At 38.7% G+C, this 25,105-nt stretch overlaps 1 protein-coding gene across 7 annotated transcripts in view; it reads right to left on the reverse strand.

Annotated features, from left to right (window-relative positions):
- Positions 1-9,864: 9,864 nt before the first annotated feature.
- Positions 9,865-25,105, reverse strand: part of BCLAF3 (BCLAF1 and THRAP3 family member 3) — a 59,477-nt gene continuing 44,236 nt past the window's right edge. For 6 of the 7 annotated variants that reach the window (XM_038587006.1, XM_038587011.1, XM_038587010.1 and 3 more), the window contains 3 exons: positions 23,892-23,987; positions 20,773-20,928; positions 9,865-10,928 (listed from right to left, as the gene is read on the reverse strand). In XM_038587006.1, coding sequence (XP_038442934.1) covers positions 10,899-10,928; positions 20,773-20,928; positions 23,892-23,987 — 282 coding nt within the window. In that variant the 3' untranslated portion in view covers positions 9,865-10,898. Of the gene's footprint in view, positions 10,929-11,835; positions 11,864-20,772; positions 20,929-23,891; positions 23,988-25,105 lie in introns of all 7 variants that reach the window. The other variant, XM_038587007.1, reaches the window with a different exon arrangement.

Genomic DNA, 25,105 nt, shown 5'->3' on the forward strand with positions numbered 1-25,105 from the left:
CGAAGTTGTGTCTTGCTCAGTGTGGGTGGGATGTATGCTTAAATTTTTCTAGAATTCAAACTATTTTCAGATAATTTTTCTAGAGAACATAAAGTTGAGACTCTATAAAACTCACCTCCAACAAGGTTTCAGTATGTGACAATCACACCTGCAACCAAGACTCTTTCCCAACGTTTTAAAATTAAAATATCTCTGGTGAAATGCAAATTAAAATAACCCTGCTGAAGAACAAAAATTCAACTGAGTAAATCTGAAGATCTAATTGGCTTTATTAAGTGATTCATGAATTGGGCAGCATCCCATCTAGCAAATAGAGGGCAGTTCTGAGGAGTTGTACAAAATAGAAGACTTTTATAGGAAGGAAGTTGGATGCAAGAAGTTATTGGCAGAAGAAAAGAAAGGATTGTTTCAGCAAGGTCACCTTCCCTTAGGGTAAAGGGCTGAGGGGTCTTATCATGCAGATTATCCCATCTTCCTTGTGACAGATGACCTCATTGGTGCTAATCAGTAAAGTCCTGACTTGACCTGTTAAGACTAGATTCCTGGAAGAGGTTGAAACTGCAGTTAGGTTAAGTATTAAGTACTGGTATAGTGACTTGGCCTAGCATAAGTGACTCCATCTTGGGCGTATGGTTTTCTTTTTAACAACACTGATACCATTTTTCACGGATCGGATTGGCAAAAATTAAAGAATGTGTCAATACACTCCACTGGCCAGGCTGTGAGGAGACAGGCAGTCTCCCACATTGTTAGAAGAAAGGGGAACTTGGATAACTCCTGTGAAGAGCTGGCAATACCTAAGACTATTCCATATACTCTTTGCCCTCCAACCCAGCAATCTCATTTGTTGGCTTTTACCCTGAAGATTCAGTTCCAACTAGATGAAAACAAATATGCACAAGGTTATTCATTATAGCATCATTTAAATTACAAAATACTAGAACCTACCTAAATGTCCAAATACAAGAGCATGGTTGGATAAGGGCACAGCTACAAGTGGAGTACTACGCAGCTGTACAGAAGCACGGGCGCAATCTCACAATCTGACACAGAGCGATTTCTAGAATTTCTTACGTTAAGAGAGCAGAGTGCAAAAGAAGATATAGAGAACGGGACCTTCTGTGTACAAAAAAGGGGGGAATAAGGCAACATACATACGTCTGCTTGTCTTTACCAAAAGAAGCACAGGAAACGAGAGGCCAGAAATTAGTCACATACAAGGAGTGGAAGGGAACAGCACTGAAGGAATACAAGAGGGAGTAACACGTCTCTATATCTTTTTGTAGAATTTTGATTTGTGGAACTATGTTAATGTACTACATGTTCAAAAAATTAAGTCAAATCAACAAGGATGGGAAGGGGGAAAGCTAAAACTGAAAGCAAATGGGAAAAAAAAGCTTGGCTATATTTCGAATGAACAACATAACCACAATGTGGAGGGCTGGGGGTAGTGAAGACCAAATTCAAGTAATTTATGAACACAGTGTTTATCTATATACCTTCTGTCTTTAGGGGTGTGGGGGTGGAGAACTGCAAACAGAGCCTGAACTATTTTTAGTAGGTTTGCTTCCTGTTGTGCTATGACTGAAGCAAGTGTGAAACTATTTTAGGTGTCTTGTGGAATTGAGCAAATGATGAAATGATTTGTTGTTGTTGGGAGCCAGGGTCCTCACTGTGAAAGAAGGGACGTACAACTATGAAATAGGGAAAGCAAGAAAGAATCCTATAGGGGCGGATGGGAGGTATCAATGTGACCTCGTCACTTCTAAAATGTGTATGTGTATGTAATATGCATACGTGTGTGTGTGTGTGTGTGTGTGTGTCCGTTTCCTAGCTACGGCTGCCGGAAAGGCTTAGAAGCAAAGACACTCCACTAGCAACAGGCTCTAGTGCCCAAATCTTGGTCTTTAATATCATTATCCACTAGAAGGAACCAGGCTTCCTTGGAGAAATGGCTGATTTCAAGGCTGAGGCAAAGGAATGTTCAAGATGAACCTGGAGCATCTTGTAGGCCACAAGTAAAGAAGTGCTAAAAATAATTTTGGGGCATAGTAGAAGGTATAGTCATCAGCTTAAAAGGGCTCCCACTGGCCAAAGCTGGGATAATTTGAACACTAAAATAATCAAGGACAATAATGAATCATAGACCACTGAAAAAGTAGGAATGAATCCGTATCAATAATAAAGACAAATTAATGGGAGTAAAGGGGAGGTCCTAGCTTCTAGGAGAATATCAATGCTAGCTGCTTAACATGGAGGGAGTCCTGGAGTTGGAAAATCATCATTTTGTAGCCGTAATTGTAAAGATTGGTTCAGACAAGAGCCATTAAGTTACTGAATCTATGGGGGTGATTTTGATGAAGAATAGCATATTTCAAATCTGAAAGTATCTCCTTACAGATTGCTTATTTAATGCAGGCAAAACAAAACCAAAAAATTCAGTAATTATACAGTAGAAAGAGTGGACAAGTCCTTGGACCAGGTGATTAAAATTAATGTCACCTTTATTTTTTTTTAAAGATTTTATTTATTTATTCATGATAGTCACACACACAGAGAGAGAGAGAGGCAGAGACACAGGCAGAGAGAGAAGCAGGCTCCATGTACCGGGAGCCCGACGTGGGACTCGATCCCGGGTCTCCAGGATCGTGCCCTGGGCCAAAGGCAGGCGCCAAACCGCTGCGCCACCCAGGGATCCCTAATGTCACCTTTATAACATCATCTACCATAGCCAAATCATGGAAACAGCCCAAGTGTTCATCACTGATGAGTGGATAATGAAGATGTGGTATATATACACGATGGAATATCACCCAACCATCAAAAAGAACAAAATCTTGCCGTTTGCAATGACATGGATGGAGCTAGAGAGTATTATGCTAAGTGAAGTAAGTCAGTCAGAGAAAGATGAATACCACATGGCATCACTCATAAGTGGAATTTAAGAAACAAAACAAACACAGGGAAAAACAGAGAGAAAGAGACAAACCAAGAAGCAGGGAACAAACTGATGGTTACCACAGGGGGAGAGGGTGGGGGGATGGGTGAAGCAGGTGATGGGGATTCAGGAGGGCACTTGTCTCGATGAGCACCAGATGATGTATGGAAGTGTGGAATCACAATATTGTACACCTGAAGCTAATAGTACACTTTTAACCAGCTGGAATTTGAATTAAAATTTTAAAAAATAAATAAAATTAACATCACCAATGAGAGACAGGTGGGTGTGGATATAGCACCCTGACTGGAACACAGTATCATTCAAAGTATTTTGACCGGGAATACAGCCCTGCAGATACTTCAACTTTAGCTCAGTAAGAGTCATTTCAGACTTCTGACCTTAGAGCTGTAAGATAATAAATTTGTGTTGCCTTAAATCACTGAGTTTGTGGTAATATGTTACAGCAGCAATAGGAAACTAATATGCTTGGAATATGGGTGACAAACTACATAAAAGTACTCTAACATGGTAAATTTTCTGATGTTGACAACTACTATGGTTATGTAAGAGAATGTCCTTGTTCTTAGGAAATATTCACTGAAGTATTCAGAAGTAATGGATATGATGTATGAAATCTACTTTCAAATGAGTCAGAAAAAAATGTGTGTGTGTGCATGTACACACAGAACAAATGACGGAGCAAATGGAAAATATTAACAGGTAAAGCTGAGTAAATGGTGTATTGATGATCCTTGTACTATTGCAACTTTTCTGTAAGTTTGAAATTATTTCCAAATTAAAAAAGTTAGATAAACAACTGGTTGAAATATATGATAATGTCATGTTCCTAATTGCAGTGCAGATGAAAAATAACTGAACCAGAATACCACACATGTCTTCTTGAAAGCAATGAAGGACTGTATCCCATCCCCAATACTGATCAACTACTAAAAAGATAAAGTTCTGTAGATTTTGTTGCTCTTAACACCCACAATATTTACTGAGGCCTGCTCTGTGGCTGGTAGCCTCCAAGCCTGGCAGTATAAGGGAAATTACAAGCTGTCTGTTCTTGAGATGTTAAGAATCTGATGTAAGAAAGAAATAAAAGGTGGATTAAATTTTGCCACTGAGGATGACTTACCACCTAGCTCCTGGGAAGATGCCCAGGGTCTGATAGTTCCCTTTATGCTTCATCTCCTTGTCTCCAGGAAACTGTGGAACAGGTCTCCTAGGGGAGTTCCTGGAAGGAAGGCTGGTTAAGTAAGAACTCTGAAAAGCAGCCCACCTTACTGCTTTTCTTTCCAAGTATTTCATAAATAAGCCAGGTGCTAAAATTTGGACTCTTTTTTCTGTAGGTACCAAGAAGCTGCTACAAAGTTTTGGCTAATATGGGGGTGTTTATAATCATTCAACAAGTATTTCTTTTTTTTTTTTTAAAGATTTGTCTATTTATTCAGAGAGAGAGAGAGGGAGGCAGAGACAAAGGCAGAGGGAGAAGCAGGCTCCATGCAGAGAGCCCGACGTGGGACTGGATCCTGGGTCTCCAGGATCACACCCAGAGCTGCAGGCGGCACTAAACCGCCGTGCCACTGGGGCTGCCCTAAACCGCCGCGCCACCGGGGCTGCCCTCAACAAGTATTTCTGAGCTACTGGTATATGTCAGACCCAGAGCCAGATGGAGGGTAAAGAGAAAGAGGCTATATCTCTAGTTGCTGTGCTTAAGGGCTTAAGCAAGGGTGTGCTTAGGTGTTCTGGAAGCCCAGAGGAAAGGCAGCTAACCCAAGGAGGCTTGGTTGGAAAAGCTACCAATCTGTGTCTTAAGAATCAGGTTTGAAGCAATTGACCAGGCAGATACAGGGAAAGGACATTTGGGACAATGGAAATTGAACAAAGCATGCGTGCAGGTGCAAAAGCTGGTGAGTGAGGCACCTTTAAAGGGAGCTCAGGGTGCCTGGGTGACTCAGTTGAGTGATGGACTCATGATTTTGGCTCAGGTCATGATCTCAGGGTCGTTGGATTGAGCCCTGCCTGAGGCTCTACGCTCAAGAGGAAGTCTGCTTCTCTTTCTCTCTTTCTCCTCCATCTCTCCCTCTGCCCCTCCCCCAACCCAGCTCACTCTTGGGAGCGCTCTTTTTCTCTTTATTTTTTTATTTTTTATTTTTTTAAAGATTTAATTTATTTATGAGAGACACAGAGAGAGAGAGGCAGAGACACAGGCAGAGAGAGAAGCAGGCTCCATGCAGGGAGCCTGATGTGGGACTCGATCTTGGGACTCCAGGACTACACCCTGGGCCAAAGACAGGCACTAAACCACTGAGCCACCCAGGGATCCCTTCTTTATTTTTTTAAAGGTTTTATTTACTTATTCATGAGACACAGAGAGAGAGGCAGAGACATAGGCAGAAGGAAAAACAGGCTCCCTGTGGGGAGCCCGATGCGGAACTCGATCCCAGGATCCCGGGACCATGCCCAGAACCCAAGGCAGACACCCAACCGCTGAGCCACTCAGTCGTCTCTTTTTCTCTCTTTAAAATAAACAAATAAATCTTTAAAAAAATAAAAATAAAGGGAGCTTAAACTCTGTGGGACATCTGGCTGGCTCAGTAGGCTACATCCACATCCGGGGTCGTGAGTCTGAGCAGCCCTGTGTTCCCTGTAATCCCTTGCAGAACTAGTCATCAGCAAGAACTTCACAACATCAAATCAACTTCTTCTTTACTAAATATTATTTTAAACATCATTAAGAGGCATTAGAATTTGAAGAATTTAGGAAATTATCTGTAAAACTTAGTTTTTAATATCTTTAATGATGTGTACAGCAAAAACAAGCCCTCTGTACTTTAATATGGTACTCTAGGATTTCATAAGACATTTGTAGATTTCTGGGAATGGGATTCTATCCCTTGCCTTCCAAAATACAGTAACTTGAATGTCATAGAAACTACAAACATGTTTTAAATTTATAAGTGACTACCTGCAAAGACTGAATATACATATATAAAATATTATATCAACTACCAAAAGCTCAGAAAAGACTAATGAAAAAATATCAAAATGTTAGTTTATACTAAATCTATTTAAGCAGTGTGATTATGAATGCATTTTCTTCCTTTTACATACTATTCTATGTACATTAAAAAAATTAATCTCCTCACCCAACATGGAACTCCAATTTATAGCTCTGGGATCAAAAGTTGTATGCTTGGGCAGCCTGCGTGGCTCAGCGGTTTAGCGCCGCCTTCAGTCCGGGGTGTGGTCCTGGAGACCTGGAGTCCCACGTCGGGCTCCCTGCATGGAGCCTGCTTCTCCCTCTGCCTGTGTCTCTGCCTCTCTTCCTCCCTCTCTGTGTGTCTGTCATGAATAAATAAATAAAATCTTAAAAAAAAGTCGTATGCTCTACCGACTGAGCAAGCTAGGTGACCCTATTCTATGTACTTTATATTGTCAGAGGAAAAGTCTTGTCTTTTCTAAAACAACAGTAGTAAAATGATTTAAACTATATGTAATTACATTAAAATGTTAAGTCAAGATCTTCTTTTTAAAAGTATTTATTTGAGAGAGAGAGAGAACGAGTGAAGGGAAGGAGCAGAGGGAGAGGGAGAAGTAGACTCCCCGCTGAGCAGGGAGCCTGACACGGAGCTCAATCCCAGGGTTCCGGGATCATGACCTGAGCCGAAGGCAGACAATCAACTGAGCCACCCAGGTGCCCCTAAGTCAAGAATTCTTACTAAAAAGTCAATACAACATATACTTAAATAAGCTTACCCACGTTATGGTGTGGGAGGAGGAATGCAGAGGTTAAAAACCCCTCTGGACTAAGGTAAACTAGGCAGCCCTTGGAAGTAAAATTTGTATACATGGATCTTTAGTAACATATACTATGGATAGGATTAAATATCCTTACTACTTAAAAAAGAGGAATGACTTTATTTTCTAAAAATGATACAATGTTTGTTGTATTCTACTGATACAGAAAAGCACAAAGAATCACTCATAACCCCACCACTTAAAAAACCACCAGTGTTGACAGTGGGTGGGCATGTTTCCAGACCTCTCTACTCATAAGTACAGGCAGGATTGATGGTGGGAATTGCTATACTTTTTATTTGAAAAAGTTTTAGTTGATTTTATTTGCTATAGAGAAACCTTAAACATGAAACTGAAGGGGCTGCTGAACTTGAGATGTTTCTTTGCTATAAGGCTACTGGTTCCCAGAAGAGCTTTGTAAGTCAGTGATTCTCAAACTTGAACACATAGCAGAGTCCCTTGGAGTGCAGGCAGACTGCTGGGCCCAAGCTCGCTTCTGATTCAGTAGGTCTGGAGTGAGGCCAAGAATCGTCATTTCTAAGTTTTACAGGTGATGCTGATATCACTGACTGGGGACCACACTTTGAGAACCAGTGCATTTAAAGGTCAAGAAAAAGACTGTGAAAGACTTAAGGTTGGTCACTAGGTTTCTTCTATATTATATAATACAATCTTAGACATTGTAACTTGACATGATACCTAGCTTCACAAAATGAGGCAGTTTTTAATCCTCATCCCACTCGCCGCAACAAGTCCTAATTGATCAGTAAATGCTAATTTTTTTCGAGATTTTTAACATTTACATTCTATTCTGCAACTATAATTCCTCAGTTTTAAAATCTTAGTTTTGTATTTTAATGGACTCAGAGTTCATACCGTTCCTTTTGCTGGAATTACTTTGGGGAACCGGGTATCCGTTCTTTTCTGGGTTCCCATTAAGTGTCCAGAACCAAGGCTCACCAAGATGAGGTCAACTTTGTTTCTTTACTCTGTGCTACTTAGGAGGCGGGAGAGGGGTTGAAGTCACTCCACACCTTGTTGCATTAGCATCACCCCTCTTCCTTATTTGGTTGCTGAATTTGATAGATAATGGAAAAAGTGAGTTTCTGATACAGTTTTACTTTTCCTGCTTCCATCTGGAAGTATCACCATCCTTTAAAAAAAAAAACTTTATAAATGTAGGATTTGTTGGATAAAATGTGGTCCACATTATGCATCCAGCTATTTCATTATAATGCAAATAGCTTTTTCCAATAGAAAAAAAAGAAAATGTAGCCTCTAAAATATATATAGTTTTGTCTGTGATAAGATTATGGGTGTCTTTTTTAAAATGAAATTTACATAGAGATAAATGGAGATATACATGTACCTATTACAAAGAATACAGAGATCCCATGTACACTTTAGCCAGTTTCCCTCAAACCATCAAATTTTAAAACCAGCAAAATCACCCACATAGTGCCTTTTGAGGTTTGTGAAACCAGTAAGAAAAGACCATGTGACCAGGGGATATGCCACCAGGAATGCCAACTTTTTTCCTCAACTTTTGTGTGTGTGTGTGTGTGTGTATATATATATATATATATATCCAGTAGAGTACTTAACACTCTATATTGGATTCTTTGTTTTTGTGAATTTCTTCTCCAACAGTTTATATGAGGTTCCTCAGAGGAGGGACTCTTGTCCCCCCAGGGTCAGGGAAGAGCCTACCACACAGGGGAGGAAGGGGAAAAGGCAATAGTCTATGACTTACCAAAACAACTTCTCTTCTATAGTCTTATGCATTAGAGAATTCAAATTCTTCTTAGTCAATAAAAAATGCTATGGATAAGGAAACCTGTTCAGCCTCCACATGCAAATTAGATATTAAGTTGCTAAGAAACATATTCTACTTGTTATTCATTAAACTAATATTTAATAAGTCCTTACTGTATGTCAAGTAGGATGTTGGGAGTTGGGGATACTACAGTGAACAAGACAGACACAGTCCCTGTCCTTATTTTATACTCTAAATTATAAAGCAAGCCTTTCTTTTTAGGCTTTAAACTATAAAGCAAGCCTTTCTTTTTAGGCTTTAAACCTTATGCACGCAATATTTTCTGAATGCATCCACATTACCAATAGGTATTTTGTAAATAACATGTTTTGCATATTGAGACGATGCCAAAAGTATATTCATATATGCCTAAAAAGGAAATCAGCCGTGGAATGATTAATATTGAGTCAATTGTCTTAGCCTTATGTGCTACGATAAATAGAGCCAAAGAATTAACGCTGTTTACCAAGTTACATTTCCATGTTCAACATCCAGTTTCCCGGGATCCCTGGGTGGCGCAGTGGTTTAGCACCTGCCTTTGGCCCAGGGCGCGATCCTGGAGACCCGGGATCAAATCCCACGTCGGGCTCCCGGTGAATGGAGCCTGCTTCTCCCTCTGCCTGTGTCTCTGCCCCTCTCTCTCTGTGTGTGTGACTATCATAAATAAATAAAAATTAAAAAAAAATAAAAAAACCCATCCAGTTTCCCTATCGGACTATTTGGACCATAAAAGCAGGCTCCATGTGTCTTGTTTTCTTGTTCACTGCTGTAATTTTAGCACAGAATCTGTGCAATAAATGTGTTAACCAAATGGTTAAATGTTCAAGGCTCATAAGTGTCCCCCAGAATATGAGAATAAATGGGATTCTTTTAAAATTTAAGACAGATGTTATGAGTACCTCACACAATATAAATTGTCATACTGCTGCACACATGTCTTTTCTTACCATAAGTGGAATGTTAAATATGTTTGGAAAACCTGACCTAGGGAGATGGTACACAGCAGTAAGACAGGCCATCTGCCTAAATTTATTAGCCAATTCTAATGTAAGTACTCTTCCCCTCACTTATTACTGACCCACTATAAGGAAAGGCGGCCCTATCTTACAAAGATAAAAAAAAATTAAATGTTTGTAGTAAGATTTTTCATAATCCAGGCATGAGAAATCAAATTCTTACCAGATTTTGGCTTTAAAAGTTCTGCCTTTGTAACTGAAAAATGATTTTAAATATCAACAGGTCCTACTCAGTGCTGTAATTCTCATATGAAATTAAAATAATGTTCTCACAAACTGGCAAGTAACTTCTTCAAGCAGAAGGAGCACAGTATTTTATTTTATTACAAATAAACATTTCACAAAATTTTAATTGGGAATGTATACATACTATTATGCAGAACAAAGAAAACATAAAGATAATAAGGTACCAGGACCTAAAATATCATTTAAAATCCCATCAATTTTATCTTATGCTAGTAGATACTCAATACAATTGAACTTAAAATAAACACTTTATAACAGGTGCTTGCAAAATGTATAATGCTGTAGTAGTAAAGTACAATTTCCAAATATGAGATTTTGTCTGTAAGATTTTTAAAAAGCCTTTAAAAATATGATATGCACAAGCTTGCCCTGAGGGAAAGTAAGATGGAATATAAATTACAAAATCTTTATATATTTTCCACAATAGCATTTTGAAATTGGAAAGAGCAAACAGTGGTGGAAAAAACAGAATGAACCAATTGGTAAAAATTCAGTGCATTCATAACTACCTGATGGAAATTTCGAAGCACCTTTTCTCGTGCCTTCTTATAATATGAAATGTATAAATTATATAGGCCTTGATCTTAAGAAACTTAAGAAAATTTCAAGTTATAAGCCAAACTGTCATCAGAAAAAAGAAAAATCTGATATAAAATTTGCTACTTATCATAAGGCCACTGTTTCAAGTTCTTTCATGTACAGACACTATACAATTCAGATATTTTTGTTTTTGTTTTTATTACATAAGCAAAACTTTCAACATATAAACATCTAGATATAACTCAGTTAAATTCTCTATGAAACCATGCTCAGAAAAAAATGCATCAACAAATAATGCCCTTTTGAAACTTTTTGCAAAAGAAACTGCAGTTAATACAACTTTTAAATTGAATACTGTAATTTAAAAGCAATTAAGTGTAAAAAAGTTGCAGCATTCCACTACAGAAAAATAAAGTTATTTTATCAAGAAAGTTACAGTATTAGTGCTTTAGTGCCAATTCTAAGTCCTGACAAAAAGAGGTGCTCCCAAATATCATCCTGTAGTGTCGTTTCCATTTGTAATAATTCCAGATTAGATTGTTGTGGCAATGTTTGCATATTCCTATTGAGAGAAAACAAAAGAAATACAGACTTCAAAAGAAGAGTCAGTTATAACATCTGAGCTAGAGTTCTCTTAACATTGCAATTTTAAGCTATTTTAATTCATGTAGTACTACTCGCAGCCAAGACCCCCACAAAGGTATGTGGAACCCCAAAGATGCAAAGTAACAACAGAACACATCAAAGCAGATATTAAATAGTTAAGTCAGTAGGACAAAGAAAATAATAAGACACTCTACGCTGGTTATTAGTAAGTTGATGAAAAGGCATTTTGCTATTTGGGGGAGTTTCACTGGATCATAAAAAGAAAAATTCAAGGGAACCCTGGGTGGCGCCTGCCTTTGGCCCAGGGCGCGATCCTGGAGACCTGGGATCGAATCCCATGTCGGGCTCCCGGTGCATGGAGCCTGCTTCTCCCTCTGCCTATGTCTCTGCCTCTCTCTCTCTGTCTGTGTGACTATCATAAATAAATAAAAATTAAAAAAAAATTCAAGACTCTTAAAACTCAACACGGAGCCTGATGTGATACACACAATCCCAAACTGGAATTTTATCTTTGACATCATATGGCATCTTTAATTTTAAATTGACATGGACTCTTCTAGCTTGGGTGATAGCAGAGAAAGCTATTGGAGTCTGGGAGGGGGGAAGCTTTCTTGCTTTCGGATAGTTACCTACAACATAAAAAGATGTAAGTCTTCCGTAAACAAAGGAAAAGGAATTCACAACAATAAAACTGTGATTAAAGAGGGTAATGAATGTGGATTCTATACTGTGATGCTATGCGAAATATTAAATTACCAACCACAAACTGGACAGAATACCATGCAACTAATAAAAGAGCAAAAATGGTAAATGGCATGTTTTTCTGGGACATTAAAGATATTTATTAATACATATATCCTTACCTTTTAATAGGATCTTACATTATTAAAACTGAAAGAAATTTAAAAGTTGATTTATTTTTTGTCATTACATTAGTATGGAAACATTTAATTCCAAACAAAAGCAGTGCTGATAGATAATTCTTATTCTATTTTAGTTAATTATGAAATGTGCAAAATACATATATATATATATATACATACACACACACACACACACACAGTCAACATCATTCCTTTAAATAGAGGTAGACTTCATTGTGTCCCATTTCTTCACTGGTCACATAATACAAAACCATATATTTTGTCCACCAAATAAAGTATCTGTTGCCTATTCAAAACTTTAAAAGGAAACTCTGACTATAATAATTCTTTAAAGTTTTTCAACCAAAATATCTTGATTTTACAAATATAAAATTATTCTGGATCACATTCACCCTTGACATAGCTTCTTCCACACCATCTCTCAGCTCGATCCCTCCATTCTTCCAATTATTTGGAAACATACTTTATACAGGATGCTGACCTTGGTATATGAGCACCAGGCTGGTCTAGGTTTTCTTAAGTGGACACCTGGTATCACTGCCAATGCTCCCTTGTGGGTCTTCTTGCACCTCATCTCCTCCCCAGAACCCTGTGTACCCACCACTCACCAAGAAATCATCCTCAGCAATACTTTCTCTTCAGTCTAGCAAGCTGTTCTACCTCATACCTCGTATCTTTGATACCTTACCTCGTTTGTGAGGCCTTCAGTAACCTGCACACTGCTATCTTTACCCAACTCTCTACGCTCTGCCACCAAATATGGATCTTTGGCTGTAGTCCCTTCTATGCTCTGCTATTCTCCATGACTCAGTTTACCTCCTCTGTAAGAGAAGAGTAAACATCAAGGTACTGAGCATGCTTTCCCTGGCCATTCCTAACATATTGATTTTTCCTCCTCTCTTTAGACATTTGCCATCTGTGAAATTAAGCTCTTCAAAACTAGGGTTATGCGATGAGTTAATATAGCATACCTGACTGCTATCCTTTGAAAGGCCTACTTCCGAGGTTGGCCCTTGGCTATCAGCCAGGAACTTAGATTTGGGGAGGATCCCCACCACTGATGAGTGTCTAAACTATGCAAACAATATGGTCTATGCTGAACACCTGCTTTCCTTCTGAGAGTCTGGAATTCGGGTATGTAACTGGCAGGGGGAGCTCATGTGACCAGCCCTCGATTAACTCTGGCCATTGAGTCTCTAATGAGCTTTCTTGGTTGGGAACATTTCACATATGTTATCACAGCTCATTGCTGGGGGAATTAAGCACATCCTGTGTGACTCCACTAGGAGAGGGACTCTTGGAAACTTGCACCCGGTGTCCTCTGGCACTGGGACTTCGCCTGTGTGCCAATTCCCTCTGCTGATGTTCTGTGCAGCTTTCTACTGTACCACATCACAGCTGTGAGTGCCACCATATGCTGAGTCCTTTGAGTTCTCCTAGCAAATCACCAAACCTGGGACTAGTCTTGGGGACGCTGACACAATGGCTACCATTCACCAACTTTTTAGAGCTATAAATAGATGTGTGAGAGCGTGTGTGTATATATGGTTAGATTTGATTCTATTCAACAGGCATTTTCTGAAAACAGACTATATAAAAGGCAAAAAGGAGAAGATAGGAAGACTAATAAAAAAAAGAAGACTAATGAGGTACCCTCTATCTTCAAGGAGCTGATCATCTATTTGGGGAAACAGGAAGGTAAACAGCAACAGACAGAGACCAAATAAACAAGAGCTTTGGGAAGGCTTTATAGTAGGTCTTAAAAGGAAAGGTTTAATAAGAAAACGATGAGAATCAGAAGGCTATTTCCAGGTAAGAGAACAGCAGGAACAAAGATACAAATACATGAAAATGTATGTTATGCTCCAAAAAAGCAGAGGGTCCTGAAGAATGAAGAATTGTGCTTAGAAAGGCAGCTTATGAGGGCTGGAGCTGGCAAAAAAGTCCAGTCTCTTCTAAGTAACAGACTCCTTGGAAGGGGTTTGTGTAAGAGTGACATGATTCAATCTGTGTTTTGGGACAATAACTGTGCCAGTAGTGAATGGACAGAATAAGCAATCACAGCAGGCAAGGAAACAAATTTGAGGCTTCAAAGATTCCGAAGGCAGATGAGGAATACAGAAGAATGTAGTGCACACTAAAGGTGGCATTTTCAATCAGTGGGGAAAAGACATATTATTCAATAAATGGTGTTTAAAAATACTGATGATCCATTGGGAAAAAATTTTGATTCCAACTCACACTGTATTACAAAAATAAATTCTAGAGGGAATGAATATGTATTTTAAAATTTAACCATAAAACCACTTAAAGGAAACACTATAAGGAATTTTTATAAGGATAAGTATGATATGAAATCTCTAAGCCTTTACTGGACCAACTCAAATAGACACTTGAACATTTACAAGTTTTGTGTTGTAAAAGCTACCACAAACAACAGACCAACATAAAATAAATACCAGCAAAATGTATGATAGGTTAACACCTTCAGTAAATCAGGAGCTCTCACAAATAAATAAGAAAAAGTACTATCCCTCAAAAGAAATGCTGACAAAGCACAGAAATAAGGAAATTGAGGGAAGGCATGCAATTGGCTCACAGACACATAAAAATATGCTCACATCATTAATAACCAAAGAAAGATAAATGAGAAGTATTTTCTGCTATTAGATTGACAATAATAAAGAATAATAACATAGAGTACTGGTGAGGGTATAGGTAAACAGGTCCTTTCATGTACTTCCGGTCAGAGTATAAAGAATAAAAAGAAGACTATGACAAGGTACCAAAATGTCAGTGTTCCCAGTGCTGCTACCAAAAATAAAGGAAACCTGTAAGCTATTCCAAAGTCATCAACAGAGGCTTGGTTAAGTAAGTTGGCAATTATCAAACTGGGGTATGCCTACCATTAGGAACATATGAAGACTTTCCAAGGAGCATGTGGGGACAGAGAGTTTGGAAAGAAGTAATAGCTAGATCTTCAAATTCCCAGTGTTCACTTTCCAAAATTAACCTGTCTGCACAACTGGTTAGGGCTGGTGCCTCACCTCCCATTTCATATGAGAAAGATACACCTTCTCATTCTGAATTTTACTACTTTGCATTACCTAAAGATCCCCCAAACAGGACAGTTGGAGATATTGGTGATGGTGTCATGAAAATGAGTCCACCCTAGCAACTAGTAATAAATAGCATACTTCTGCAAGCCACATGGCTTCTGATTCTTTGCTTTTGTTTAATAAAATTGAAGGAAAAAATCAAGCTGTCAGTAAAAGAACATTCAAAATAGTTTTTGATGACAGATCACTAAGTGATTTTTTGGCCTATAATTCAGAGTGAGTCCAAAGAACCAAGTAGCATTGCTACAAAAAAAGTCCTTTCATTTTCATCTACATGGTTATACAGACAAGGTTTCTCAGGACTTACATTTATAAAAAGAAAAAATAGAATGGATACTTAGAACACGATATTATTCTATTAGCAGTAAGTAACATTTGTATGTGACTATATGAACTAATTGAAAAGAATAAATAATTCACTTCCAATACGACTTTTGTCTAGTCAATACTTAACAAAACCTGTAATATATTTATGCTACTTTGATCAACTATAATGTTAACTCAATGCAGAGGAAATATTTAACATCTAAGAGTCACAGAATCTATTACAATACATGTCAACTTTGACATATATTGACATAGATAAAAATCTATGAGGTAAATAGAATAATATCCAAATTCAAGGCAAAGACAAGGGAATGACACAAAATACATTAAAAGAGGTTGTTTGCATATTTTAGAAAATGAATGGTGTTATCATCAAATTTCTGTGGTGTGCAGGTTCCATTGAAGAGCTTCCAAAGAATAATGTAACAGTTTTAGTTAAGACTCTCAAGTTTTTATATGCCAGAAATTATACCCCTTATGACAATTTAAACTTATGACAAAAACTACTAGATACTGACCTAAAAGTATGCAAGTATGCATAATTTTTCAAAATTTCAGGGTATGTTAAACATAGAATGGAATAATATACAGCCATTAAAAGGAATGAGATGAATGAAATAATGGGTGAGTGAGAGAAAGACTTGCACTGGCTAAAGTTGGAAGGAGAACTAGGAGGATTAGTAGGAAAATTTTCTAGCTGTCTGGCTAGCTGCAAGGAGAAACCAGTGGCCTGGGGAGAAGAGTGGGTTTGATTTTATTTTTAACAGTGTTAATGAGATCTAATTCACACACCATACAGGTCACCCATTTAAAGCACACAATTCAATAGTTTTTTAGTATATTCACAGAGGTGTGCAACCATCAGACACTACAATTAGTTTTAGAGTATTTTCCTAGCCACAAAGAATCCCCATACTTGTTAGCAGGCACACACACCCCTATTCTCCCCTAACCCCCCAGTCTCTGGCTACTGCAAATCTACTTTCTGTCTCTATGGCTTCATTTATTCTGAGTATTTCGTATAGATGGAATTATACAATATGTGATCTTTTTTGACTGATTCCTGTCACTCAGCATCGTGTTTTTAAAGGTCACACATGCTATAGTTTGTACCAATGAAAGTCTGATTTTGGACATGCTGAATTTGAGGTGCCTTCAGGGTATGAGGGTATCTTGGAGGCAGCTGGAAATGTGAAGCTCTGGAGAATAGTCAGAGCTAAAGACATCACCAGAGGTAATGGCTAGAACATTGGGAAGACGTGAGGGCAATCAAGGCAAGTAGAAGAAATAAAGAGAAGAAAGAATATAATGCTAGAGAATGCTTGTATTTTTTAAAGGCTTCATGGAAGGAGAGAAACCACCAAACAAGACAAAGAAGTCAGAGAGATAGATAATGAAACTGGAAGCTCCAGAAGTCACAACTGTCTGAAGGTGATGATACCACCCTGGCACACTTCAGCTCCAGGGACATAGCAGGTGTGTAACAGATTCCTGTTGAGTCACCTGATCTTGCTTCCCATTCTATCTTTATACTCTAGAACTTTCAAGGGTTTTTTCAACCCCAATGGCCATAGATCCCAGTCTTTAACTTCCTTCTTGCAGTGTCATTGCGCTCTCTCCTTTTTCCCCTTTGTATCCATGGGAAGGGCTCTGGTAGGCACCTCACTGACAGGTACCTTGCGAACCGCTAGAAAATCTATGATGCTAAGGAACTCTAGGTCTCCCTGACTGAACACACAACTGCTATGATTTGTTTTAGAGGCAATGTTCTCAGAGGTGGCTTCATGAATTTCTACTGCATTCTTTGTCCTACTGTGGTGCATATTCAGACCCTCAAGAGTTTCTGAAAATTTTGTAATGAGCAGAGGATATTTAAGGGGATCACTTGTGAATGTGAATAAAAGACTAGCCTTATTCCAGGTGGTAACAGACATTCCTCCCACCCCCCTCATCTTCTAGCCCAAGCACAGAATTCAAGAGAAAGGTGACACAGTAAAAGGGAATCTGGGTGTCAGAAAGGGATTTTTTAAAAATTTTATTTATTTATGATAGTCATACACAGAGAGAGAGAGAGGCAGAGACACAGGCAGAGGGAGAAGCAGGCTCCATGCACCGGGAGCCCGACGTGGGACTCGATCCCGGGTCTCCAGGATCGCGCCCTGGGCCAAAGGCAGGCGCCAAACCGCTGCGCCACCCAGGGATCCCCAAGAAAGGGATTAATAATGAGAAGCACCGGATAAATTAGGAGGAAGAATTTCAGTTCTGTACTTAATACTTCTTGGGAATCTTGATACTTTGTAGGCACTTGGGGAGCCAAAACCACTCTTGTTAAGTGGGACAAGAAGACCTATTAGGACCACATCTAGGATTTCCCCCACTCCTCTCTGAGACCGTTTGGTGTCGGAGAGAGGAAGCACATGTTTGATGGCACAGTATCCAGATCATACTACAGATGAGCATCACAAGACTTTCAAGCCATAAATGATCAGCCAGTCATTTCAACATGGTTGGGGAGTGAGCAGTCCAGACAAGATCAATCTAAGCTTTCCTGGACTATGAGACATGTATGAATGTGTAGGTTCATATCTAATTTCAAGCTCAAGCAGGTTCAGGACACCTAGATTAACTAATTGGTCATGTATCTTTAATTAATCTAGGTGGTGATCTAATAACAATAAAAAGAATGAACTCCCTACTAGGGCAAAAAGTCAAAGCAGTGCACAGATACTGCCCAGACTATGGTTTCTCTCCAGGACAGCACCTTCCAAGTTCCCTCCAATATAGAAGCTTGAGATGAAAAGTGATATAAATGGTACCTCATATTCAGTAAGTCAATATGAGCACAAGTGTCCCTAATCTAAGGGAAAGAGGAAGTAAGCAACACTAGAAAAAACCAAAGGCTCCAAGCCTGCATCTCTTTTCTTTAGGACATAAAGGATGAGGATGAGGTGAGATGAAGTAATAGATCTAAGTCATCAGTTTATACAATGGAATGGGGTTTCAGAGTAGCACATTACTACTGGGACAGTCCAAAGGCCAGGTAAGCCTTAAGTACCTTACCTCAGATGTTGGCAAAAACAAAGAACTGCAATGCCTCATTTCTTTCTCTAAAGGTTGAGGTGTGTGGAGCTCAACTGTTAAGTAGGGAGCTACTACCAGGGTATGTCCCTAATTTCATGTCATACTTGTAGAGCTGGGCCTTGTTCAAACACAAATGTATAAAAAGCCTACTTATGCTTTGCTTGTAGGCACTGACAGTAGCCAGAATGGAAAGGCCCCTGTCAATGTAGTTACAATACAAAGACATATGAAGTAGCATCCAGAAGGGTAGGCCTAAGAAAAAATGTAGAAGACACCGTTTGTTAAAAAGTGCAGTGTGTTGGGAATACTTCTAAAGCACTCAAGATGGTAGCGAAAGGCAAAAGGAGGGCAGGCTATGAGCTGCACTGGACCTTAACTGTAATGGCTACATTTTGAATGATGATACAAAAGCCAATGCCCTAAGCTGAAGACTCATAGCAGCTTGTGGCTCCCTCTAGGACACACCCTTTTTTTTTAAGGATTTTATTTATTGAGAGACAGAGAGAGAGAGAGAGCGCAACCGCGAGAGCACAAGCCGAGGGGAGGGAGAGAAAGAATCTCAGGCAGACTCCATATTGAGCATGGAGCCTGACAGGTGCTGGGGAGTGTGGGGGGGTGGATGTTTAAGCTCAAGACCCTGAGATCATGACCTGAGCCAAAATCAAGAGTTGGCCACTTAACTAACTGAGCCGCCCAGGGGCCCTTCTAGGACATACTTCTTATATCCTAGGATGAAGGCTTGATGTCTGGTTTCTATTTGCTATTAAGTGAGGCTAGGGGTCAAGTGGTCGGGAAGAACTGGGTGGTCAGTAAGAAATGGGCATGGTAAGTCTGAGAAAAGAATGACTAAATGGTACAAGTTCAATGAGCATATAGAAACTGCAGGCTGAGGCAGTCAAGCACTCAGGAACCCCCAGTTATCTAAAAACTGGAGGTAAAAATGGAGTCAAAGGAAGGTAACACAGAGCCAACAGAAGAGAAACACAACAAGTACCTGAAATCCAACCTTGCAACTGATAATAAGGCTTGCCTCAGCCTTCCGCCTTGAGTAGAAATCAATGACTTGCCTCCCTGCAAACAGCCAGGCTGCTAAACTGTGACTGGGGACATATACCGAGATCTGCTGCAGGGAAACTTGCCACATGAGACAGGAAGGAAAGCAGCAACTCAATCTGACAGCAGGGAGGTGGACAAGAGGGGAAAACATGTCCAGTTCATTTATATTTACAAAGAAGACATGGCTTTCATAACATCAATAACATCAAGAGTAACATACATGGTGAAATTAAAAACTTCACCTCAAGTCTTCAGTTAAAATTGGGGGGTAGGGGGCAGGGTGAGAGAAGTTACAGAAGATACCGTTACCTCTAAAACTTAAAAAAACAGTTGTCAATTTCATTCTAGTCCATCTTTTGAAAAATAAGTTTTACTAAAATCACTAAGCAAGCTCAGTGTAAGGGCTTCACAAGTATGAATATTCAAGGAAACATTTATGGTTAGAAAATTAAGAAAACCACAGTTGGACCATTTGATAGCAACAATGGATACACACATATTTCTCAGAGAAAATATAGCCCCAAATTAACAAAAATAAGTCCGAAAATTGGCAAACATGCCTCACTTAACTGATGTAATGCTACTGTTCTCATTTAAAATGTAATGTGTAGAATGTAATTTTATATCATATTTATGCTGCATTTTCAAATACCAATATGACATATTTAAATGAAATCAATCCACAACTAAAAGAGAACAAAATTCAAATTATCAAGAAACTTTTTATTAAGAGTTAGCACATGTGGTGATGGTTGCAAAGCATTATGAATGTAATTACTACCACTGAATTGTATACTTAAAAATGGATAAAATGGCAAATTTTATGTTATATGTATTTTAATCACAATAAAAAACACATGAATGGGGGAAAAGAAAAGTTAGTATATTTTGTAATTGTGTGCCCTTTTTATACAGTCAGTTCAATATTTTTTGGTACTTAGATAATTCACATTGTATAGGGCTAAATATATCAGTTAAGAGTCTTTACCTGAATTTCCATTTCAAAGATGAATCATACAACAGACATTCCGATTTTAGTATATGTGCTGCCAAAGCAAGCACATATAATAGACATTCCAAAGTAAAAAGTTCAAATAGCTGACATATTCACAGTATTTGAGGCATAACAGCAAAAAGCATTTTAACATTCACAACTCTATTACCATCACTCTTTGAACTTTTTCTTCAAATATCATGCAATAAGAACATCTATGAGATCTAGATTGTAACCTACGTCAAAATTATATTAAAAAAACACCTGATCTATTAAACATAGATAATTTAGGAGTTCAAAAGTCACTCTACATTTTTAAATGATCATAATGCAACTAACCTTTTTTTTCCTCAGTAATTTTTGTCTGAATTTATTAGTGATAAATCCCCTTGGGCCAGCAAATCGTAAACGCTGATATTTAGCCTGAATGTATAAACTCTTCTGTACTAGGCCTGATTTATAATGGGGCTGGAATCTGCCACCTCTAAAGTTGGTCTGTAAAGAAAAAAAATGAAATGTAAAAACTACAGCTTCCAAATCTATTAGTATAAGAAATGGAAAAATGTCTGGTACTCGGAGCCACCCTTGATTCTAGGCACTACATAAATTAAAAGGAAAGAGGTTAATGATGCTTATAAAGTATGTTTTCTTCAAAGGAGCCTTGTAGTTTATTTCATATAATGATTTTTTAAAAAAATTACATAAAAGCAATTTTTTAAAAAGATTTTTTTTTTATTTATTTGAGAGAGAGAGAGAGCACAAGTGGAGGGAGGGGCAGAAGGAGAGGGACAGACACAAGCAGACTCCCTGCTGAGCACAGAGCCCCATAACATGGGGCTCCATCCCAGGACCCTGAGACCATGACCTGAGCCAAAAGCAGATGCTTAACAGACTGAACTACCCAGGTGCCCCTCCAAAACTCTATTCCTGTCAGTATCTTCAAGCCAATCTTTCTTTACTATAAAAATACCATTACAGCAAATATTTTCAAGAGTTTACATTGAAAAAGACCATTTCATGGCCCACACACTGCCTAGTATTATAATAGACATAAAAAGACAATGAATATTTGTTTGATTCCCATGTGGGAAATATACAAATGGTAGGTTATAATGGAGTGATTATAAGATGAAGTGAAGTTATACAGGGATGCCTGGCTCAGTCAGTTGAACATCTGCCTTCAGCTCAGGTCATGATCTCAGGGTCCTGGCATTGAGCCCCATGTCAGGCTCCCTGCTCAGCAGAGAGTCTGCTTCTCCCTCTCCCTCTTCCCCCTGCTCATGTGTCACACACACTCTCTCTCTCAAATAAATAGACAAAATCTTTAAAAAAAATAAAAACGAAGTATATTCCTCTTTCCACAATTATTTAACAAATGAGTATGTCATGTATAATGAAGCACATTACTTTATTTAAAAAAGCATTTATGCCAGGCATATTTTCCAGTTACTTTCTTAAGGCCACAAAAAATTCAGGTAAAACAGAATTATAATGAGACACTATAGTTCTATTAAAACTATCCATGCAAACTTGACATATCAAGAGCTAATTTTGAAATTTATACTGATCATTTTTACATATCTAATAAAGTGATTACTATCTTGCTTTGAATTAGTCCATTACAAAACAAATTTTATTTATTTTTTTTAAGATTTTATTTATTTATTCTTGAGAGACAGAGAGAGAGAGAAAGAGTGAGGCAGAGACACAGGCAGAGGTAGGAGCAGGCTCCACTCAGGGAGCCCGACGTGGGACTCGATCCCGGGTCTCCAGGATCTGCCCTGAAGCTGAAGACACGTGCTAAACCGCTGAGCCACCCGGGCTGCCCACAAAGCAAATTTTAATGAAATAGCTCCTTTTCTTAGAAAGGATTATTTCTTCCCTGATTTTATTATTAAGAATCGTGTATTTCTGGGCAGCCTGGGTGGCTCAGTGGTTGAGCGTCTGCCTTCAGCTCAGGGCATGATCCCGGAGTTCTGGGATCGAGTCTCCTATTGGGCTCCCTGTAGGGAGCCTGCTTCTCCCTCTGCCTATGTCTCTGACTCTCTGTGTCTCTCATGAATAAATAAATAAAATCTTTAAAAAAAAACGTTATCTACACAATGCCTTCAAATTGTGTTGAGACAAATGAAAAAAATTTTTGACATCTAGAAATTAGGCCTCTCAACAAGCCAGGTATTAAAAGAAGACCACTTAACTACCTCCTAGTCTGTACTTTGGGGATAGTTTATACTACATTTATGCTCATATTAACTTCCTCCTAATGAGCTAACTATCTAGCCTGCCTGCTGCCTTCACAAAAAACCCTAGATTATTTTCCTTTCTTTCAAGGGAAAGGAGAGATAGTGTAGAGTTAAAAATATTAATAAAGTGGGGTACCTGGGTGGCTCAGTCAGTTAAATGTCCGCCTTTGGCTCAGGCTGTGATCCCAGGGTCCTGGAATCGAGCCCTGCATTGGGCTCCCTGCTGTGGGGGAGCCTGCTTCTCCTTCTCCCTCAGCCCCCACCCTCCTGCTCATGCTCTTTCTCTTGCTCTCTCTCTCTCTCAAATAAATAAAATCTTTAAAAAATATATTAATAAAGTACCTATCATAAGAAGGAACTTCAGTCAAAATGGATTTAAAACATATGTCAACATCTTTTTTTTAAAAAAAAAGATTTTATTTATTTATTTGAGAGAGAGCATGCACACAAGTTGGAGGTAGGGGCAGAGGAAGAGACAGAGGGAGAAGCTCCCTGCTGAGCACAGAGCCCAATGTGGGGCTTCATCCCAGGACCCCTCAATCATGACCTGAGCCAAAGTCAGATGCTTAACTGACTGAGCCACCCAGACACTCCAAAAAGTATGTCAACTTTTGAGAACAAGGAGAGAGAAATATAGTACTTCACACACTGTAATTCTTATTCCATATGTCTGTGGGATGAGGTGTTCTGAATAACTAATCACTTACATCAGACATAGCTGTACAAATAATTAGAATGTGATGAAACAGGCTTTAACAAAGTTTACTAGACCAGAATCTTTCTCAGTTGATGCAGAAGGACTCTGAGGGCTATACACCTATGTGCAGGATTTTTCAGTCTGTAGACCCTGGAAACTACAAAGCTATGCATTTACATCTTAGAGGTGAAGGGGTAGGCTTAAAGGGAAGGTCGAGGACCTTGTCTGCCTCCTCACCTAGAGCCATCCCATGTGCATCTGTTTTATATATTTGTGTTTTCCATATAATCTTTGAAAATGGGTTCTATTGGTTAAAAAAATATTTGAAACTCAAGTCCTGAGGAAAGGGGTTGTCATTAAACTGATTACAGTTAACTACAAATTTATGTCCAGAAATATTAGTTTATGGCTACTATTTGAAATATCACAAAAGCAACTTTTAATTTACTAACACTTAGAACATTATGTTCAAAGCATAAACCCAAAGCTAGAATTAGATGGAAAATAACACCCAGTACCTTAAAACGTCCTCTAAAGCCTGTTGTGTTTTGACATCTTCCCTCAACTCCAAAAGGTTTGTGAGTAGTGTCATCTTTTCTCTGCGTAGTATAATTCTGCATGAAAAAAGTATTGGTATGGGTTAATATACTTTATAGTTTATTTTTTAAAAGATTTCTTTTTTTAGATTTTATTTATTTATTCATGATAGACAGAGAGAGAGAGAGAGAGAGAGAGAGAGAGAGAGAGAGAGAGAGAGGCAGAGACACAGGCAGAGGGAGAAGCAGGCTCCATCCAGGGAGCCCGATGTAGGACTTGATCCCGGGACTCCAGCATCATGCCCTGGGCTGAAGGCAGGCGCTAAAACGCTGAGCCACCCAGGGATCCCCTTTAAAAGATTTTTATTTATTTATTCATGAGAGACACAGAGAAAGAGAGGCAGAGACACAGGCAGAGGGAGAAGAGGGCTCCATGTAGGGAGCCCGAAGTGGAACTCGATCCTGGGAATCCAGGATCACGCCCTGAGCCAAAGGCAGATGCTCAACTGCTGAGCCACCCAGACATCCCTAAAATTTATTTTTTAAAGTTCCTCTTACCATTTTAAAAATACAAGTTTTGGGCAGAGGACTTAGATGGACATTTTTCCAAAGATGTACAGATGGCCAACAGACACATGAAAAGATGCTCATTATCATTCATCATCGGGGAAATGCAAATCAACACCACAATGAGATACCACCTCACACCTGTCAAAATGGCTAGAATAAAAGACCCAAGAAATAAGCGTGGAGAAATAAGCGACAAAGATGTGGAGAAAAAGGAATCCTCATGCACTCTTAGTGGGAATGTAAATTGGTGCAGCCCCTGTAAAACAGTATGGAGATCCCTCAAAAAATTAAAAATAGAATTACCACACAATCTAGCAATTCTACTACTGGGCATTTACCCAAAGAAAATGTAAATGCTAATTTAAAAAGATATGTGCACTCCAGCTTATAGCAGCATTATTTACAATAGCCATGATATGGGAGGAACCTAAGCATCCATCAATAGATGAATGGTTAAAGAAATATGATACATATATACAGTAGAATATTACTTGGCCATAAAAAAAGAATGGGATCTTGCCATTTGTGACAACATGGATGGACCTAGAGGGTATCATGATAAATGAAATGTCAGAGAAAGGCAAATACTGTATGATTTCACTTACGTGTGGAATATGAAAAACAAA

This window comes from Canis lupus, chromosome X (assembly GCF_011100685.1).
Source record: "Canis lupus familiaris isolate Mischka breed German Shepherd chromosome X, alternate assembly UU_Cfam_GSD_1.0, whole genome shotgun sequence".
Classification (NCBI taxonomy): domain Eukaryota; kingdom Metazoa; phylum Chordata; class Mammalia; order Carnivora; family Canidae; genus Canis; species Canis lupus.